Genomic DNA, 19,293 nt, shown 5'->3' on the forward strand with positions numbered 1-19,293 from the left:
TGATGGAGGACCTTGAGTAGTAGTTAGAGGAGTTGTTATCCATTGGCCTCATCCACCCTAGTAACTCACCGTATGTAGCTCTGCTGATCCTCTTTGTCAAGAAGGACAATTCAGCTCAGATGCGTGTGGATTACCGTGCACTAAACAAGCTGACCATCAAGAGTAGGTTCCCCATGCCAAGGATCGACTACATCTTACAGTGCCTTAACGAAGCCAAGATGTTCTCAAAAATTGATATGAAGAGTGGATACCATTAGATGTGGATTCATGAGCCGGATATTCCGAAGATGGCATTCCGCACAGAGAAAGCCCACCATGAGTTTGTGGTGATGCCCTTTGGTCTCACAGGGGCACCTGAAGCCTTTACCCGTATGATGCTTCGAATCTTCAAACCATTGATCGGTAAGGGTGTCTTTGTGTTTCTCGGTGACATTCTGATTTTCTCGAAGGATCCAGCACAGCATGTGAAGCACGTTCAACAAGTTTTTCAACTTCTAAAGGACAACCAGCTGTACATCAACGACAAGAAAAACAATTTTTTCTTGGAGGAGGTACATTACTTGGGCTACATCATCACTTCGGCAGGAGTTCGCTTGGATCTAGCCAAGGTGAAGGATATTGTGGAGTGGGAGGTGCCTACCATAGCACAGGAGATTCGGATGTTTATGGGCATTTGCCAGGCCTATCAGAAGCATATCAAGGATTTGGCAAGAATTGCAGTTCCCATCACCAATCTTTTACAGGGAGTAAAGCCAGGAAACAACCTATTGCCTTTACTCCAGGAGCTCTTTCGGCCTTTGCCCAGTTGAAGGAGGTAGTTACTACAGCACCGTGCCTAGCATTGGCACAATGGGATCAACCCTGCGATGTACGGACTGATGCTAGTGACTATGCCATTGGAGCGGAACGGTCACCCCATCACATTCGAGGGACACAAGTTGCTTCCAGCGGAGACCAGATACTCGGTCTATGACAAGGAGTTATGTGCTTTCATCCATGCCCTCAAGAGATGGAAACACTTTCTCTATGGTCAGGATTTCACGGTTCGCACAGATCATCAGGCCTTGCTGTGGCTTTAGACCATGCTTGCCGCTCAGTGGTCCGATCGACAAACCAGATGGAGCCAGACTTTTCAGGAGTTTGGCGGCATGATGGAGTATCAGCTCGGATCAGAGAATGTTGTGACAGATGCTCTTAGCAAAAGAGGAGGAATGGTCACCTCTATCTCCATAGTCCAGGAGTCTTCTATCGAGGAGATGCACAACCAGTACCATACGGATGCAAATTTCCAAACACCTTGGTACAAAGTCATGCTCGACGAACGCCCAGGCAACTATGCTATACATGATGGGTGGTTATTCTTCAAAGGACGACTTTGTGTGTTGCTCTCATACCGTGCTACTATACTCCATGATACGCACGATTCTCCAACAGGCGGACACAGAGGCGTCGCAAGTACTCTCGAGAAGATAGAGCGCAAGTTTTTCTAGCCTCATTGATGTAGTGATGTTCATCAATATTTGTCTCATTGCCAGGTGTGCCGGCAAGTGAAGGTATCTCATGAGAAGCTACCAAGATTACTCCAACCCCTCGAGATTCCAAAGCAACCCTTTGAGCAGATTAGCATGCAGAATTTCCACCAGCTATTGGTACCAGGAACAACATGTGCTTGACCATCGTGAACAAGTTTATCAAGTTTGTCATGCTGATTCCATGCAAAGGTACCATCGACGCACAAGACACAACTCGTTTATTTCTCAGATGGTGGTATCCAATGTGTGGCTTGCCCCGTATCATTGTGTCCGACAGGGATTCCAAGTCTACCACCCATTTTTGGAGAGCGGATAACTCTATATCCGAGAGAAAGAAGGGCTCCTTTGAAATCTTAATGCATTGCACTTTCCAAGGTTCTCGCTTGTTCATAAGTTGAAATTTGCTAATATTGTGCAGCCATAATTTCTGCTTCCATTTTTATCCATATGTGTATGGTGCTTGTTGAACCAAAGCCAAGGTCTATAAGACGTGAATAAATGTATGAGAATTTCAATGGCTACGCAAAAAAAACCCTTTGTGCTATAGGATCTACCTTGGCCTTTTGGATTTGGGAACACTAAAGCTTTGTAAGAATAAATCTCAATAATGAATGATTGAGAAAGAAAGTGTAATGGAACTAAATGCCTCCCTATGGTAATTTGGGCTCTTGGACCAGTTCAACACTTTGTCAAGGAAAACTAGGGGGTAAAAGAGGGATGGTAGTTTTCATAAGATGCAGTGGGTTATTTCATCTCTTTATCACCTAGAAATCCTAATGCATTATATTGATCCAGGGTTCTCTCATGACATAAGCTGAAATTGCCTAATACTGTGCAGCTCCTGAGATTTGTCAAGGGGATTCCCATAAATTCTATTGAAGCCTGCATAAATATTTGCTTTTGCTGCTTGGATGTCACCTTTATGGATGATGACCATATCAATAACACACAGATTCATGCTATACAATTTTGGGGGCCTCCTGCTATTTGCTTCTCATTGAAATGTATTGACATTAGTGGTTGCTCTTGCGAAATGACATGCTTTTATCTTTAACTTGGGAAGGCTTTGTTCGGCAAGTAGATTCAATGTTTCACGTCCCCATCACACTCATGCAGACAAGAAATGAAAAATCTCTCTGAAGACCATATGCTATTGAGCTACAAAGCTATATGAGTCATAACGATGGATCTGATAAAGAATTGCTTGCTTGATGATTTGCCAAACTAAAGGAAGATTCATACCTCAATATTAATAGATGAGGAGTTTTTTATTTTATTTATGTAATTTAACAAAATTTTTGTGGCAGTTGTGAAAGGAACTTCTCAAGAAGCAGTGGATGCAGCAGTCACTCAAATTGAGGGTGTGCTTAAAGAGGTCCTACTACTTGTACACATATCCTGAGACTAGATGTTCATATGGGTCTTACAGATTTTTAAATACATGCAATGAATGTAAAGGGGATTTAACATGGATTGAATTATACGTGGTCATCCCTTGGGAGCCGCATTGCATTTGTAGTTTAAGAGAAAGGGGACAACTAGAGGTCCAGAAGGGTGTCTTCTAAAACTATCTGTATGAAGTTCTCAAAGATATAACAAAAGCTGGTTATGACAACTAGCTAGAAGCGATGCTGTTACCAAGGCATTGTTGTGGAATTTTTGGTTTTTCGCATTGTTTTGCTTTTGTTCAGTCATGAGATCAAATAAATTTGGAAAAAATTATATGCTCATGGTTGCAATCCTATTCCGGCGAGCTTAACCTCAGGAGAATTGAATGTTGTGCTGGGTTTCTCTGGATACACCTGTCATATAACAGTGATGGTTAGGCAGGCTAGCTTCCAAGGAAACTCATTACACCCAAGAGTTTAGGCAACGTGAACTATTGAAAGTTTCGGCTGCGGATGTGTAGCGGATCTGGTGTCTATATTAGCACATTGATTAAACAATAAGGCAATGATAATTGCAAGATTGCCGTCCATTCCATTCCAATCCAGATGAGAAAGAACATGCTTCCAATCAAGAAGCAGGCGGGAGACAAAAAGGGCAGCCAGGCAAAGTGTCATCAGTGCAGCCAAAAAAGAAATCCCATTGATCGAGTTGCCAATGACCAAATGCAGAAATACTGATATGAGTGACCAGAGTCCTAATCATAAGAGCCCAAGGCTGATCACCTTGCAGAAATTGCAGCAACATTTTCCCCCTGTGGGCAAGAATATGCACATGAATATCCATGAATATCCGTGATGTTCAATCCACCATGCATCTTGGGAGAACAAATGTGATGCATCGAAACCAGCCTGAGACTTTTTCTGCCATGTTTGGATTGCCAGAAGATTTCCATAAAGACAGACATGAAAGATGTAAGATCTGCGACAGAATCTCCTAGTGACACACACACACACACACACACACACACACACACAAATCCTGAGACAGAGGGCTCGTGGCCCACATATCCTAGATGACCTTTTATCATGTGGGATTATCCTGCTTTAACTGGCCCACATATCCTAGATGACCTTTTATTAAGTGGGATTATCCTGCTTTAACCCTCAACTGCATGTATCATGGCAGCTTACTATCAGGAAAATAAAATGATGTGCAGCAAGACCTGCGTCTCAGGTTTTCTTGTAGGTGTGATAACATGGCAGCCAACTGTCTGGTATTGTATTGTCTGGATAATGCCAGTTCATCCTTAACAGGTGTTACGTCTTTTCTCAGAGGAAGTTCTTTTAATCAGTGCTTTTTTGAGTGTGGGTTGAGAGGACCTGGCTTTGGTTCAGCTTTGACAAGGAAGAACTGTTGTAGTTTGTGTACACTAATCAAGTGATTGATTTGATCTTGGGTTCTTACTGTTCAGCATGGTTCCTTGGTATTGTTTTTTCAGATTGAGGATTGTTTTGTTTAAGCATGAATCAGTAGTGTTTACAAGCACCCCACAGTTTGTAGCTACTTAAATCTTATGATTGAGATGGTGGGTTGTCGATCATCTTATATCTATTTTTGAAAAGTAACAGAGCGTCTCTTTTTTACAAAAGCATTTCTAGAAGACCTGTAAATCCCTTGCTAAGCCTTCTGCCTGGGACTCAGTGTACAATGTATTATGTAAGGGATAAATTCTATGTTTGAAACTTCCCCAAACTTATAAGATCGGAATCTTGCAAGTGAGTATCTGTTATGTTGACATGCAGCTGTGTAGCACTCATGGTTTCCATGGAATGTGTGGATTGATAGACAATTTCATTTTCAAAATATGCTCCCTATTTATGAACATGATATGGCTCAGTCTTAAGCTGACATAGTTGTGAATGTTTAAATTGACTGTTACAATGCAGGCCAAGACAAGCCCTAATTTACCATACTCCCATTTCATCTCTTTTCCCCTTTCTTCACATCCAGTCCTTGTCGAGCGGGTCACAAAATTTCGGAATTCTGTTTTGGCTGATGAGAAAGAGTCAAACAGCTATGTGAGCTGGTTTCCAGAAACAGTTGAGAGAACATCTTCTGTGGAGGCAGTTGATATACGCAAAGGGCCACCCAAATTTGCTGCCACACATTATGTGGATCCTGACTTAGAGGGTCTTTTCACTGATGATGAAGGAGAGTCTACAGAAGATGAAGGTGATAATGACTCAGGACGGACCTTTAAGAAGGGTGAGTTTTGTATATCCGGTACTTTTATTGAAGTAACAAATCATACATTTTCAGCTGCCAGTTTGAGTATGCTCAATATTTTATTAACTCCATTGGCAAGGGAGAAGTTATGTTATTCACTGTTCAACAAGGAGGCATTTGAAGAACTGAACACGGGGTTGGATGTACCCTGTTAGTACATATTACTTAGCTCTCAGTGTCTTGCTTTTAAGGTAATGAGCTCTGAAACAACTGTCCATTAGCACCTGTGTATAGATATAGAGCCATAAGGTCCCCGAGAAAGACCTTACAATTGAGACCACTATGTAGAGTTGAATGCAGTCTCACACATTTAGAGTTTGAAGGTATCGAACGTATACACAAATCTAGAATTGAAGCTGCCGTTTTGACTTCTTGGCAATTTTGTTGTTCCTTTCAATCTCACGGTCTCACTTGGATATTTTATGGCTAGAAGGTTTCAGACCTACAATGCATTGTGATTTAATCTGTGTTCATGTCATTTTGGGGTTCAGGAAATGCTCAGAAATGTTGGGTTTCTCACAGGAATGATTTGAAAGAGTCTGTTCATGCTATGAGAGAGAGCACGTATGGACTGGATTTATACTTCCAACACTTGGAGGGGATTATATCCAACACTAGGCAGAGAAACTCAGTATGAAGACTGTCTAAATATGTACTCATAATTTCTGTGTGTGTTGTGTGTGATATATGTGCATGTGTAAGAACATAGTCTTATAGAAGGAACTTTGAACACCATGGGCACTGCAGAAAGTGGTGAGAATGCAGAGTAGTGAGTATGTGCTATATGTAGCGTCAATGGTTTGTAGCCTTGTGGTCGACTATCTAAGGTTAGGAGCTACATCTCTCATTTTTGTAACACAGTGTGGGATTTTTCTGGGACCCATGTAGATATTTTTTTTTTTTTTGCCGAAAAAACAGTGCTAATTATATTACTTCGAGAACAAGATACAAAAGGTCAGCTTGTAGCTGACGGGCTGCGTTCACAAATCGGACACAGCCCTAAAAGGTAACACAATAAATCACTCTCTCACGTCGGGATAAGGCGAGTGTGAATGAACAGCCATCGGGGTGGTGAGTAGTGCCACGGAAGGCCCTGCGAAGTCTGCTCGAAGAAGAGGCCCTGAGTGTTCCAAGCCCGGAGGAAGCGTCTCCGCTTCTCTTGACCGGACCGGGAATCTCCTTGAATCTGGTCCCACTGGCCTCTGAGGGTATGAATAATCTCGCACCAAATATCAGTCATGATCTGGGCAGTCGATAAGGAGGTGCCACCGAGGATCTGCGCGCAACGCGAGGTCCAAATGTGCCACCCTGCTATGCTGCTAATAATCTCCCAGACTGGCTGCCTCTCCTGAACTCCTGTATCCGCCTCTGCTAGGTGCTGCGGGATACCCTCGAGCGGCCCCCATGTACCCTGCGTGATAAGGAAAGTGGGGTCCTGCTGGCATGCCTCGAATAAGTGATGTAGACCAGGTGCGGTGCTGCACCAACAGAATGCGCCCCACGTGATCAAGCCTAGCTCTGGTGCTGCGCGAGTGAGAATCCCGAAAGTCCACCTCCACACTTCCTGGGCGCGAGTGCAGCTCCACAGGCAGTGTTTTGGTGACTCCTCAACCTCATGGCAGATCTGACAGCGTCCGTCCTGGCCTATCTGTCTCAACCAGCTCCCCACCGGAAGACCTTTGTGGGCGAGAAGCCACAGGAAGTAGGAGATCTTCCGCGGCCGCCAGCTCTCCCAAAAGGCCTTCCAGAAGGCCTGCAAAAAGAATCTGGAAATACCCTGTGCATACCAACTGGGCCGCTGGGTGGGGAGGCGGCTCTGCATCCTCCCAAGAACTCGCCTGCCCAAAGTCGTGCTGTAGGCAAAGACGTGCTGTAGGCAAAGGAGGAGGTCGGCCCCTGTCCTGTCACAACCTCTGGCCAGCTCCACTCTCCTGGGTCCCAATCAAGCTCTGACAAGGCCCGCCCCTCCCAGAGCCAGAGTCGCCAAAGCTGCAGCTGATCTTGCTCAATGCTAGGATCGGTACGCCAGACCTTCCCCAAAAGGCCTACGATCCGAACCCTCTGCCATGGGAGTAGGGGGTCGATGAGTGCATCCTCTCTCCTGAGTCGTCCATCCCCCATAACCGCGAAGAAAGAAATAGAGGAGTCGTCCATACGTCCTGCGACCACCAGTGGGATCCCACAGGGGGTGAACTGTCCCAGCCAATGGTCGTCACCAGGCATGAGGATCTGAGGCTTAGGTGGAACCAACCAATCAGCTGGGATCGCGCCGCCGATCTCCGTGCGTCTCGCCTGGGCTCCACGTGCACCTTCAGCTGCGTCTGCGAGATCATCCGTCTCCAAATGTCTGTACGTGTCCCTCCAAACTCGAAGGGACCGGGCTGGCCCCCTCGTCCAACCATCCCACCTGATATGTGATCTCTCCCCCAACTGAAGGCCCTCGGCATCTCTGACCTAATCATTCCAGATAAGCGGCTGGCGATCGATCTCCTCCTGACAGCGGGGAGGGGACTGAATGAGACTGAGGCGGAGCCGCCTCCAAACCATGAGGCTACGAACGAGTGGGGAACGGGGCTGAGTAAGCGGGGCGGAAGTGAAGATCCACCTGAGGGACGGGAGCCACTCTCCACCTCGGCGCGGGACACAAGAACCGACCCTCTGCTGAAGTAGCATCTTCCACGTCTGCCCCCCCGGGGTCAAACCGCGGATGACTAACTTGCCTAACAAGGCCTGACTCTACAGCTCTGGATCGATGACTCCCAGGCCTCCCTCAGCCTGCGGAAGAATAACTGTCTGCCAAGCAACCCTGGCTCCGGTATCTCTGAGGCCATCCTCCCCGAACCAAAGGAAGTTCCGAACCAGCCTCCTAAGCTGTGCCACACTGGATCTCGAGAAACACCAACAGGAAGCCACATACCAAGCCGTGGCAAGGAGGACTTGGTTGACTACCAAGGCACGACCTGCAAGGGAAAGCTTAGCAGTGCTCCAGAAAGCCAGCTTCCGTCGGATGGAATCTAGCACCGGGAGAAACTGCTGAGCTGGCGTGATGTCCAGGCCGACCTGAAAACCCAGGTATCTAGCTGTCTGTCCCCGCGGGATGAGAAACAGGTAAGGAGCAAGGGGGAAACCCTGACACACTGATCTCTCCAAGCTAAAACGCTCACCCATCTTGCCTCCAATGATGACCCTGCTAGAAGCTGTCCTGTACAAAGCTGAAATACCCTGAATCCAACCTGCTGGGAAACCTAGCCGCTCCAGAGTCCCCTCCAGAAAGGACCAGTCCACCCGATCGTAGGCCTTCTCAAAGTCGAGAAGTAGGATGGCAAGGTGTGATCCGCCATGCTGAGCCCACTCCGCCGCCTCTGAAAAGGTGAAGACATTATCCAGGATACTGCGATCCTGGACAAAGCCTGTCTGAGTGTCATGAATGAGGTCTGGAAGTAGAGGCCGAACTCTGGCGCTGATCATCTTGGCTAGGATTTTGTAGGCAGTGGTAAGGAGAGTGATCGGGCGCCACTGACGGATCTCCTGTCTATCTCCTCCCTTCGGGATGAGGCAAATCAGTCCCGAGGAGAGGCTCTCTGGCATATAACCACTGCTGAAAATCCTCTGAAGAGCTGCTAGGAGGGGCTGATGGATCTGGTCCCAGAAGGAGGTGAAGAATGCCCGGGATAGCCCATCCTCACCTGGGCACTTCTGTCCATCGATGGCCATCAAGGCCTCCAGCATCTCATCCGTGGTAAACGGTGCCAACAGCGTCACCTGCATGCTAGGATGGACCAAGGAAGGAGTGTGTCTCCACACCTCCTCACGGGCACGACGAGTACGAGGAGCAAGCGGCTCCTGCTGGAAAAGAGTCCTGTAGAAGTCGGTGGCCAATCCCAAGACCTCTCCCGGCTGAAACCCAAAAACCTCCCCCACTGAGAACGCGCCCCGGGGTCTGTGAGAAAACCAACTAATTTGTTCCAGTTTATTTTCGCACCAGCAGCCGAGCAGAAGACCTCCAAGGCCATCCTCACCCTCTCCAGCATCAACTCATCGTCCTGGACATACAGGGTTGTGTCATCTGCGTACTCCGAGTCCAAGAGCTCCGTGTCCTCCCGGAGGGGAAGGCGAACACCCCTGATCCGTGTAGAGCTCGCCCGGAGGTAGTAAGTCATAGCCTCGGCGAAGAACTCCCTGCACATCCGGTCACCCTTCCGAGCCCAGAAGGAGAGAGAGGCGTGATAGGAAAACTCTGAGCGACGCTGGAGTGTCTCCTCAAGAAGGGCTCTGGCTCGAAGGGCCTGGATCCAAAGCTCCTCCGAGCCCGGGGATGCCTGCTGGAGCCGTTGAATGAAGGCGAGGTCCCTCCGAAGAGCTCTCTCTACCCCACCACTCCTGTCGAACCTGTAGGGCTGCGAGCTGGCAGATCTGGCTGGACTCCTGCAAAGCCTGCGCCACCGAATCAACCAAATCCGCGCACTCGCCCCAGTCTCTATCCCAAAGACTGCAAATACTGCTGCGCACGTCCTCCCTCGAGAAAATGGAGTCGGGAATCCGGCATGAGCTGGGGGAAGGGCGGGGGGGAAGGGCCTGAGCTGCCGAATCTAATGATAAAAGCACAGGCGCATGGTCGGAGAGTGTCGTCCCTGGAACTATACCGGCCTGACCGCCTCTGCTGATGGCCCAATCACTAACATAAAATCTATCCAGCCTCTCCAGGAGTCTGCCTCCTTCCCTGCGGAAACCCCACGAGAAGTCCAAGCTCCCGTGCCAACGCCGGAAGGACGGGTCTCGCCAACAGTCCCTTCCTCCTGTCGCAAAGATAAAAGAGTCCCAAGCGGACTGCTCTGCCTGAGACATACCTGTAAACTCCGGTCCTCTGCCCTGCTGGTCCTCCAAGGTCTCCAAATTGTTGAAGTCACCTCCAACAATCCAGGAATCCATGTCTGGGAGAATCCCTGTAAGTGTCCTTCAGAAGGTGGCTCTACAAGGTGGGAGCATAAATGTTGAGAATTCTGACTCTGGAGCCCTCCAATTCCAGGCCTACCCAAAGGGCACGACCTGGAATCAACGTGCCATGACCGAAAACTCCCTGGGCTAGCTGCTCTCCCACGGAAGTACAGACACCACCACTCCTCCCCAGTGCGCCGATCGAGGGCTCCCAATAAGTGTGAGAGCGACCAGAGAGGATCTTCCCGCATCTACGGGAGTGAGGCGTCGAAAGCTTGTGTTCCTGGAGCAGAAGTACATCCAAACGTCCAATCACTGCTGGCTGAAGTTCCTGTCTCAAAATGAGCTTCCTAGGACCACGGGTGCCAGAAGAGTGAAACCCGTTCACATTCCAGGATACGAGGTGTAGGCTCATGGTGAGGACTGGGAGGCAGCGAACAACTGTCTGCTCGCGGTTGAGGTCGAAGAAGAAGCTGACATTTCGGAGTGGAGGCGCTGGCGCTTATGGGAAGGTTTGGAGGGGGAGGCGGGGTCGTCCTGCCCGTCCTTCAACACCTTCAGCAAAGGCGAGAGGCCTTTGGTACCATGAACGAAGGCTTTCTCGAGCCAGCTCGAGATCTCTGAGGTGGACATCCCGTAGAAGGCACGGAGTTTCTGAGGCGTCCAGGCTCTGACATCTTGGGGGAGGGGCCAAGACAGGGGGGGCCTGAGGATCACAATCAGTCTGAATCGTTTGGCGGCGCAGCGCCACCGCAGGCGCACGTCACCCTCGGACCATTGAGTCTCGAGAAGCTGCCCACCGGACGGGCCTATCCAGGAGCAAATCTGAGCATGCGTCTGCTCCCTGAGAGCCTCCCAGACCGAGTCGTCTGTCCAGGTCTCGGTGCCGTCGCTGAGGAACGTGAAAGCAAAGCTAGGGCCATCCCTAGGGGCCAAGGCGGCTATCTTCCCATCCGCCCCTTTGCGGAGCAGGAAGATACTGATGTCGAGGCAAGCAAGGAAGGTCTCGAGGTCGGCCACATCCAAGTTGTCCCAGGGGCCAGATCTGTAACAGTCGCGGGGGAGCTCTCTCTCCTGAAGCTGAGGCCCGTCAGAGTCTGCCACTGAGGGGCTAGCGGACGGAGAAGCCTGCTCCGGTGGTGGTGTAGACTCAGGGTGTCCTGCCAGCGGAGGGGGAGGGGGAGGAGGCTGGGGAATAGGCAGCTCAGACTCCTCAGGGGCGGCTAGCGGAGGAGAAGGAGGGGGAGCGGGGGCTGCCCTCGTCTGAGGAACCGTCGGAGCAGCTAGCTCTGCGGGAGAGCTGAAAGAGGCGGGGGGGGAGGGATGGGGCTGCATCTGGAACTGGGGCTGAGGAGGAGGGGGAGAAGACGGAGGAGGACGAGGGGGCTGAAGCTGCGGGTTGGGAGACAAGGGGTGCAGTTGGGGGATGGGCTGGGGCTGGATGGGAAGAGGCTGGGGAGAGGAAGAGAGGGGGACCTGAGGCTGTGGAGGGCGGGCTACCGTCGAAGAAGATGCTCTCCCATGTCCCTGGGGCGGCTGCCTGTCGGGTCTCTGAGGTGCAGCTACAGGCGGGGTAACCTCTGCCTCCTTGCCTTTATCAGAAGTCTTCTTGTTCTTTCCTCTTTTCCTTCTAACCTCAGTCCAGCCGCCAGCTATCTCTGGTCCGGGCTCCGGCTGCCTCTGCTCCTCCTGGCGTGGCTGCCCGGAGGGGGGGGGAGGGGGCGGAGAGGGGGGAGGCGGGGGAGGCCGAGAAGAGCTGGCGAAACGTGGGCAAACAGCCGCCAGGTGCCCAAAGCCGTGACACCTCAGACACTGTCCTGGCTGTCCGGTGACTACCATGCTCTAGGTGATGCTGCCGGCACCTGTCACGATCTCGATCACTGCCGGGAGAGTCGTAGGATCCGCCACAGCCACACGGACTCGGGGGGCTCTTGCCGTAGTCACCGCATCGGCGAAAGTATCGTGCATAACCCAGCCGAAGTGGGAGCCCAGGTTTCTAACAATCGGCCGCAGCTCAGTAGCAAGGCCATGAAAAACTAGCGTCACTGGATGGCGAGGTATACGGAACCGGGCATCAAAATCTGCTGCGCTGAATCCACGGTACCACGGGACTATCATGATAATCTTTCCATCCACTGACATGGGGGAGCTAGCAATCAGGTTGTTCGCAGCTTTCGCACTGGAGAGTTTAAGCCAGAAGATGCCCCTTCCCATAAGGGCCACCTCCTCAATATGGCCGTCCTCTAGCATGAGAGTGGACTGGAGCCAGTCCCTGATGGCTGATCTGGAGGGGGAATGTCCAATGACTCTGCCATAGACAGAGGTAAGAGCAAAGTCATTGGCAACCTCCTGAACCCGAGATGATTGCTGCTCTGTCAGGATGACGCGGTAGGCATCTGGAGAGGGAGGGACCGTCTGGGCCTCCGGTTCCGGGCAGGGAGCCGCCATACCGCCAAGACAAACTGCGAGGCTTCCGATGAGGAAGAGGCTGCCACCCAAAAAAGGGGGGGGGTAGAAGCGGGAGGGTGGAGCCTGGGTGTGGCGGGAACGGAGGTGGCGCGAGGTGGAGGCGTGGAGGCAGGGAATAGGTGAGGTGGGGCGGCGGGAGCGGAAGCGGGGGTGCGGGAGAGGCGGACAGGGGGCGAGGGGGCGGGCGGGGGGCGGGGGAATGGAGGGACGGAGGGGGCGGGGTGGAGCGAATGGACGGGGGGGGTGGGGGTGAAGGCGGGAGGGGAAGGCCGGGGTGGAACGGGAGGGCGGAGAGGCGGGAGGGGGCGGGGCGGGAGGCGAGGGGTGAGGGGACGGAATGGGCGGCGGGGGTGAGCGGAACGGAGGAGGGCGGAGGCGTGGAGCGAGGGGGTAGCGGGGTGGAGCGGAGGGGGTAGCGGGGCGGGGGTGAGTGGAGGGGGTAGCGGGGCGGGGGTGAGCGGAGGGGGTAGCGGGGCGGGAGGCATGGAGCGAGGGGGTAGCGGGGTGGAGCGGAGGGGGTGGCGGGGCGGGGGTGAGCGGAGGGGGTAGCGGGCGGGGGTGGAGCGTGGCGAGGGGGGGCGGAGCGAGGCGGGGGTGAGGGGGGGAGGTGAGGGCGGAGGGGTAGGGGCGGGAGAGGGCGAGGCAAGGAGGGGCTAGGGGGAGGTAGAGGTACGGCGGGGGAGGGGAAGCTCGCAGGAGCGGTGCAATGGAAATTGTATATACAGAAGGGGATACACCAAAAGAGGAATAGAATGCTCCACAGGAAGTACCCATGTAGATATATTCACTGGTCTCTTGCCACTTTAAGCACCACTGCCTTGGGCTAGCAAAAGTAGAGTTGTGTCACTATAACCTGCAAAAGTTTGTATGTAGCATCTCTTTATTATTCTCTGTGGTCTGCCAGAAGCTGAATTGGATATTCACAATGATTTCACATGAACTTGTTAAACAACCTTAACCAAGTCTGATTTGGCTATCCTTGCAAAAAAAGAAACAAACCACAAAGGCCTGTTTTTCTCCAGTACAGTTGTCCCACAAACGTACTCACTCATGGTTGATTGGTGCGCACAGTTTCTGGTAAGGTACCGCTCGAAGCGTTCTGGAGCGCTTTGATTGGCTAGGTGCACCCCTTTATTCCCATTCCCTTTCTCAAGACTCGCCCCTACCCCTCTCCCAGCCTTCTGCTCACTGCTGCAGGCAGCAGCCTGCAGCCTGTCCTCTCTCAGCCCACACACTCAGCAATAAAAAGATCTAAGGCTCGCAACGACAAAGCATGAAGGAATCATCGTAAAGCCAAAGGATCGTAAAGCAAAAGGAAAAGCGAAGTGTACGTAGAGCCAAAAAAGAGGACAAGTATCGGGCAATTGAAGTTGAAGTATCTTGCTAGGAATTGTCAACATGGCAGCAGAGCCAAACTGTGCAACGCCATAGGTAGAAGAGTCACCGCTGCTCAACAGAGTAGACCAGCGAGAAACTGAATCAAGTAGAGGTCATGCCTTCCAGTGGAGAAGCACCCTGAAGGCTCTGAGAAGCTAGCCTATGAGTATAATCGAATCGCACATAGATCCTGAGTGAGAGAACTCGCAATATTTGATTGGCTACATTTTCTGAGGATCTCACAAGACCCTATACCCTTACCTCCCACCTTGGAAACATGATGGAGGACTCGGATGATAGAGTGCTTCTCTTATTTGCCACAATAGATGCACCTCCATTTCCTACTACTGGAGCCGTCAGTGGAAGGACAAGTATACATCAGAATCAAGGCTACATGGTCGAGACATTGTGTGAAAGGGCTGAGAGAGAGATTGTGAAGGGCTGACAGAGGGCTGACAGAGGGGAAAAGGGGATGGGAGAGCGAAAGGGCTGAGGGGTTACTCTTGAGAGATGGTTGAACTGAGATAGTCCAAGGTTGAAGGGCTGAAGGCTGACTCCTGAAAGAGGGCTGAACTGAGAGAGGGAAAGGTTGAAGGGATGAGGGCCAAGTATGTGCAGAGAAAGCTCAGAGGGCAGTAGGCTCAGAGAGGGGCTGATCTTGCAGCCACAGCAGCAGCACGTGCTCTTGGGGCTTCATCAGGGTTCAAGGAGGATATGCTATATTGGAACATCAAGTGCCTCCAACGGAAGGCAAAGAAGACCATGTTGCCATCTCCATCTCCATCCCTATCGCCGTCCCAATCCCAAACACCTGGTTGCCTACCGTCCTTCGCACTCTTGCATAGGTTAGGTACCCTCATAGCTCACACACTTGTCAAGCTTGGACAAAAGAGCACATGAAAATGGCTGAGATAGAGATAGGGGGAACACTGATGAGTACTTCACAGTTGGAGAGCAAGTGTAGACTTTCTGATGCCTCGACTTCGCTTCCTTAATGATAGCCCTCAAGGTGAAAATGTGGTCCAAGGTGGAATGTGTTGGAAAGGTCACCTCCCATCTGTAAGCCCCCATTTGAGGAGAGCATGGGGGGGCTGAACCTGGGTCTTGAGAGACTGACACATGGGCAGGGTAATGTCTGCCATGTGGGCAGGAATCAAAGAATGAAGAAAAGAGAGGTACCTAGAGGAGCCATGGGGGGGCTGCAACAAATGGAGCTCATGGATGGAAAGTCGGCTATGGCTGCTCAGCTTGGATCAGGCATGGCAGATGCATATTTGGAGCAGCACCAGATGGCAGGGTATTCCCAGGAGATAGGCGCCTATGTAGCAAGCCAGGTAGCAGGGTTCATGGGCAGGAAAGCGACCTGCAGCAGGCCTTGGACATGGCGCAGCATGGCGGGCCGAAGAGAGCCTGCAGAGGGCTGCAAAAGGAAGAGGCATTGGTAGGCAAAAAGGCCTGCAAGAGGCTCCTACAATGGCAGAAGCAAGAGCCCAGAAAGGGCATGGCGAAAGCCCTTTTATAGGGCTGGTTGGACCAGCCAACCTGGTCGGCTTTTACAGACTAGTCTGGTTTGCCAGACTGGTCGTTTCTAGTCAGCAGCCGTTGGGGGCTATAAAAGGAGAGGCCCAGGTCTCATTTCATCATCCAGAAGCCAGCACACTTGGGAGCAGCAGGAGCAGCAACATACACTCCCTTAGGCCTACGTAGGTTCAGGAGGTAGAGGAGAACAAGAAGAGATGCAGACTGAGCTCACAGAGGGATGGGTTTTTTCTAGGGCAGCAAGAAGCTGAGATCTGGACGGAAAGTCTACATACGCTCGAGATGGAGCACACAGGCTCGAGTCTAGAGATAACTGGCAGATAGGAGAAGAACCTTGTGGTAAGATCAGAGGACCAAACCATTGGTGGGACTTTGGATCTATCTCTTTTGTATTGTGTCCATAGCTTTGGATGGAAATATATTATTTTGGTGGTTTCTCCATATGGCTGGTTCATTGTCTATTGATGAGTCTGCACACCTATGCTATGCACATAAGTTTTAAGAAGTTTGTAATCTCACACCCCACACCACATTGTGTGAGCTCCAGGGCAATTCTATCAGTCTTCTACTGTGCGTACCTTGTGTTGGGTTATTTCTTACATGGTATCAGAGCCCAAGTAGGAGGCTCACATGTGTCGGAGCCTAAAGGAAGGGAGGTTGCTGAAAGACAACCCTGATTCAGAAGCTCTTGGGAATCGACTTCCATGACTAGAGGATAATGCCCTTGCAAGAAGGAGGGTGACTCAGGTTCAATCAGGTGCGTTCAGAGTTCTGGTCTACGGAAGGTTGAGTTTGTTTGACTTTGCTGTGTGGTTTAGCAGCAGAGATGTCAATCTCTTCATCCTCTTCAGCCGCTGCTCTACCTTCCTCCTCTCCCAGATTTCTTTCTTTCACCATCCCTAGCTTCTTGTGGAGGCAAAGCTGGAGGATATGATGAATGAGGAGTTGAGTCCATTACCGCTTTTGGAAGAAGCTAGGGAGAATATCTACAACAACGACAAAGATGACAAGGCGTTGCTCGCGAAGGATTACGCTAGCAAAGGAAAGGGAAAGCCTAACGGTGGCAAGTCCAAGAAGGATGGCTCTGATGTCGAGGACACTTCCAAGAGGAAGCAGAAGAAGTGCTTCTATTGTGACACGCCAGGTCATTTTGCTAAGGACTGCAAAAAGAAGAAGGCGATTCAGAAAAACAAAAGGAAGGAGTCTGACTCAGATTCAGAGCAAATGTGGTAATCGAAGAATTGTTCTTGGTGACATCTCCACGTGTTACTGAGGTCAGATATGCCGACCTAGAAAACACAGTGATGATGTTTGACATAGAGATGTGGGTCGACGAGGAGTCAGATGCCTTTGTGAAGGTGAAGGATAGCATGGAGTGCTTGGTATCGTCCAGGTGCGTGGCTGTTGATATTGACACGAGGGTGGATTCCATGGAGTGCCCTGGGGTCTCATGTTCAGATGAATGCTGTACTTTAGAAGGGGACAGTAGAGGATTACACAGGCTATTGGTATGTGCCTTGATGAGGTGCATGGATTGCCCTGGGGTCTCATGTTCAGATGAATGCTGTACTTTAGAAGGGGACAGTATAGGATTACACAAGCTATTGGTATGTGCTTTGATGAGGTGCATGGATTGCTTTTAGAGCAAGCACACAGGCAGTATGACGATCTGGTATGTACTCAATGTTCTAAATTTGAGTCTTTATAGCATTCTGTGGAGAGACTTTGCTCTTGATTTGTCTCAGATAATGCGAGATTGGAAGGAATTGGCCTTCTTGGAAGGCAGAAGGGGAAGTGTGGGTGTGCTTCTTCAAATCTCGAACACAGATGACTGGAAGGTGATGGACGAGGTGTACTGAAGCCAGATGAGTACCCGCTTGAGAACTCAGTGAGAGTTCGTGGTCTAGGTTATCTGGAGATATTTATTGGTTGTGAACCTTGCCAAAGGAAGGACGGGTGGAAATAGATGGTCAGAGCATGGTGCCTGGAAGACTGCAGATTGTTCACTCATTAAGAGGGGGACAACTGGAAGATCGTGACGGCTGGATTGCTGGAGTTCGAAGGCAGGAACGTTACTGAAGGTGGTGGTGCTAGGAGGCGCTACCAGAGATGGACGCTGAATTGGAACCAAACCTGGTGGAGCAGGAGCCACTGGATGAAAAGCCAGGAAAAGATTTTGACATCGAAGTGTTCCAGAGGACTACGCCAGGGAGCTATGGGAGCATCGTCATCGACTTCATGGCATTGAGCCAAGATGTGTGGGTGAGAGGGAGTGTTGGAAAGGTCACCTCCCCATTTGTAAGCCCCAATATGAGGAGAGCATGGGGGGGGTGAACTTGGGTCTTGAGAGACTGACACATGGGCAGGGTAATGTCTGCCATGTGGGCAGGAACCAAAGAATGAAGAAAAGAGATGTACCTGGAGGAGCCATGGGGGGGCTGCAATAAATGGAGCTCATGGACGGACATTTGGCTATGGCTGCTCAGCTTGGATCAGGCCTGGCGGATGCATGTTTGGAGCAGCACCAGATGGCAAGGCGATAGGCACCTATGTGGCAAGCCAGGTGGCAGGGTTCGTGGGCAGGAAAGCGACGTGCAGCAGGCCTTGGATATGGCGCAGCATGGTGGGCCAAAGAGAGCCTACAGAAGGCTGTAAAAGGCAGGGCCATTGAGCAGGCAAAAAGGCCTGCAAGAGGCTCCTATAATGGCAGAAGCAAGAGCCCAAAAAGAGCCTGGCAAAAGCCCTTTTATAGGGCTGGTTGGACCAGCCAACCTAGTCGGCTTTCACAGACCAGTCTGGTCGGCCAGACTGGTCGGTTCTAGTCAGCAGCCCTTGGGGGCTATAAAAGGAGAGACCCCAGGCCTCATTTCATCATCAAGCAGCCAGCACACTCGGGAGCAGCAGGAGCAGCAGCATACGCTCCCTCAGACCTAAATTCAGGATGTAGAGGAGAACAAGAAGAGCTGCAGACTGAGCTCACAGAGGGCTGGGTTTTTTGGCTGTCTTCTAGGGTAGCAAGAAGCTGAGATCTAGATGGAAAGTCTACATATGATCAAGGTGGAGCACGCGGGCTCGAGTCTAGAGATAACCGGCAGATAGGAGGACCTTGTGGTAAGATTAGAGGACCACACCGTTGGTGGGACTCTGGATCTCTCTCTTTTGTATTGTGTCCATAGCTTTGGATGGAAATATATTATTTTGGTGGTTTCTCTATATGGCTGGTTCATTGTCTATTGATGAGTCTGCACACCTATGCTATGCACATAAGTTTTAAGAAGTTTATGATTCCACACCCCACACCACACTGTGTGAGCTCCTGGGAAATTTTATCAGTCTTCCGCTGTGCGGTGTTGGGTCATTTCTAACAGAATGCCGTCTCCGAAAACCCGCCTGTCCAAGAGCCCGCTGCCCGTGACCCTCTGTGTGACTGCTAATCTCCCTCTCTAGTACCGACCCATATATCTTAGTGATAGCGTTTCCAATCATAAGAGTGATGTAGTTCCGAGTGTCCATGGAATCATCTGCCTTGTGTATCGGTACTATAGTGGTAGTAGGCGTGAAGCCATAGCATACGGCATGGTTCAATAGCTATGCTAGGATTGGGCTCAAGACCTCCTGTCCATGTGAAGTGCTCAGTGCGCCGTCCCTCATGATCCGGTGATCTCCGATTATGAAGCCGAAGAAGAGCATCTCGTACATTCTGTGCAGTAAACAAGTGACAAGTTGTGGGTATGGGCATAGAGGACATATCTGGTGGTGCCTGACC

At 50.9% G+C, this 19,293-nt stretch overlaps 1 protein-coding gene across 1 annotated transcript in view; it reads left to right on the forward strand.

The window, feature by feature from the left end:
• Window positions 1–19,293, forward strand: part of LOC147884597 (uncharacterized) — a 186,339-nt gene that overhangs the window by 61,738 nt on the left and 105,308 nt on the right. The window contains exons 7-8 of the mRNA XM_087397594.1: window positions 2,840–2,907; window positions 4,868–5,186. Of these exons, the coding sequence (XP_087253720.1) occupies window positions 2,840–2,907; window positions 4,868–5,186 (387 nt within the window). The remainder of the gene's footprint in view (window positions 1–2,839; window positions 2,908–4,867; window positions 5,187–19,293) is intronic.

The sequence above is a fragment of the Dipteris shenzhenensis genome, chromosome 26 (genome assembly GCF_047967505.1).
Source record: "Dipteris shenzhenensis isolate YYH24624 ecotype China chromosome 26, Dip_SZ_1.0, whole genome shotgun sequence".
NCBI classification, from domain to species: Eukaryota; Viridiplantae; Streptophyta; class Polypodiopsida; order Gleicheniales; family Dipteridaceae; genus Dipteris; species Dipteris shenzhenensis.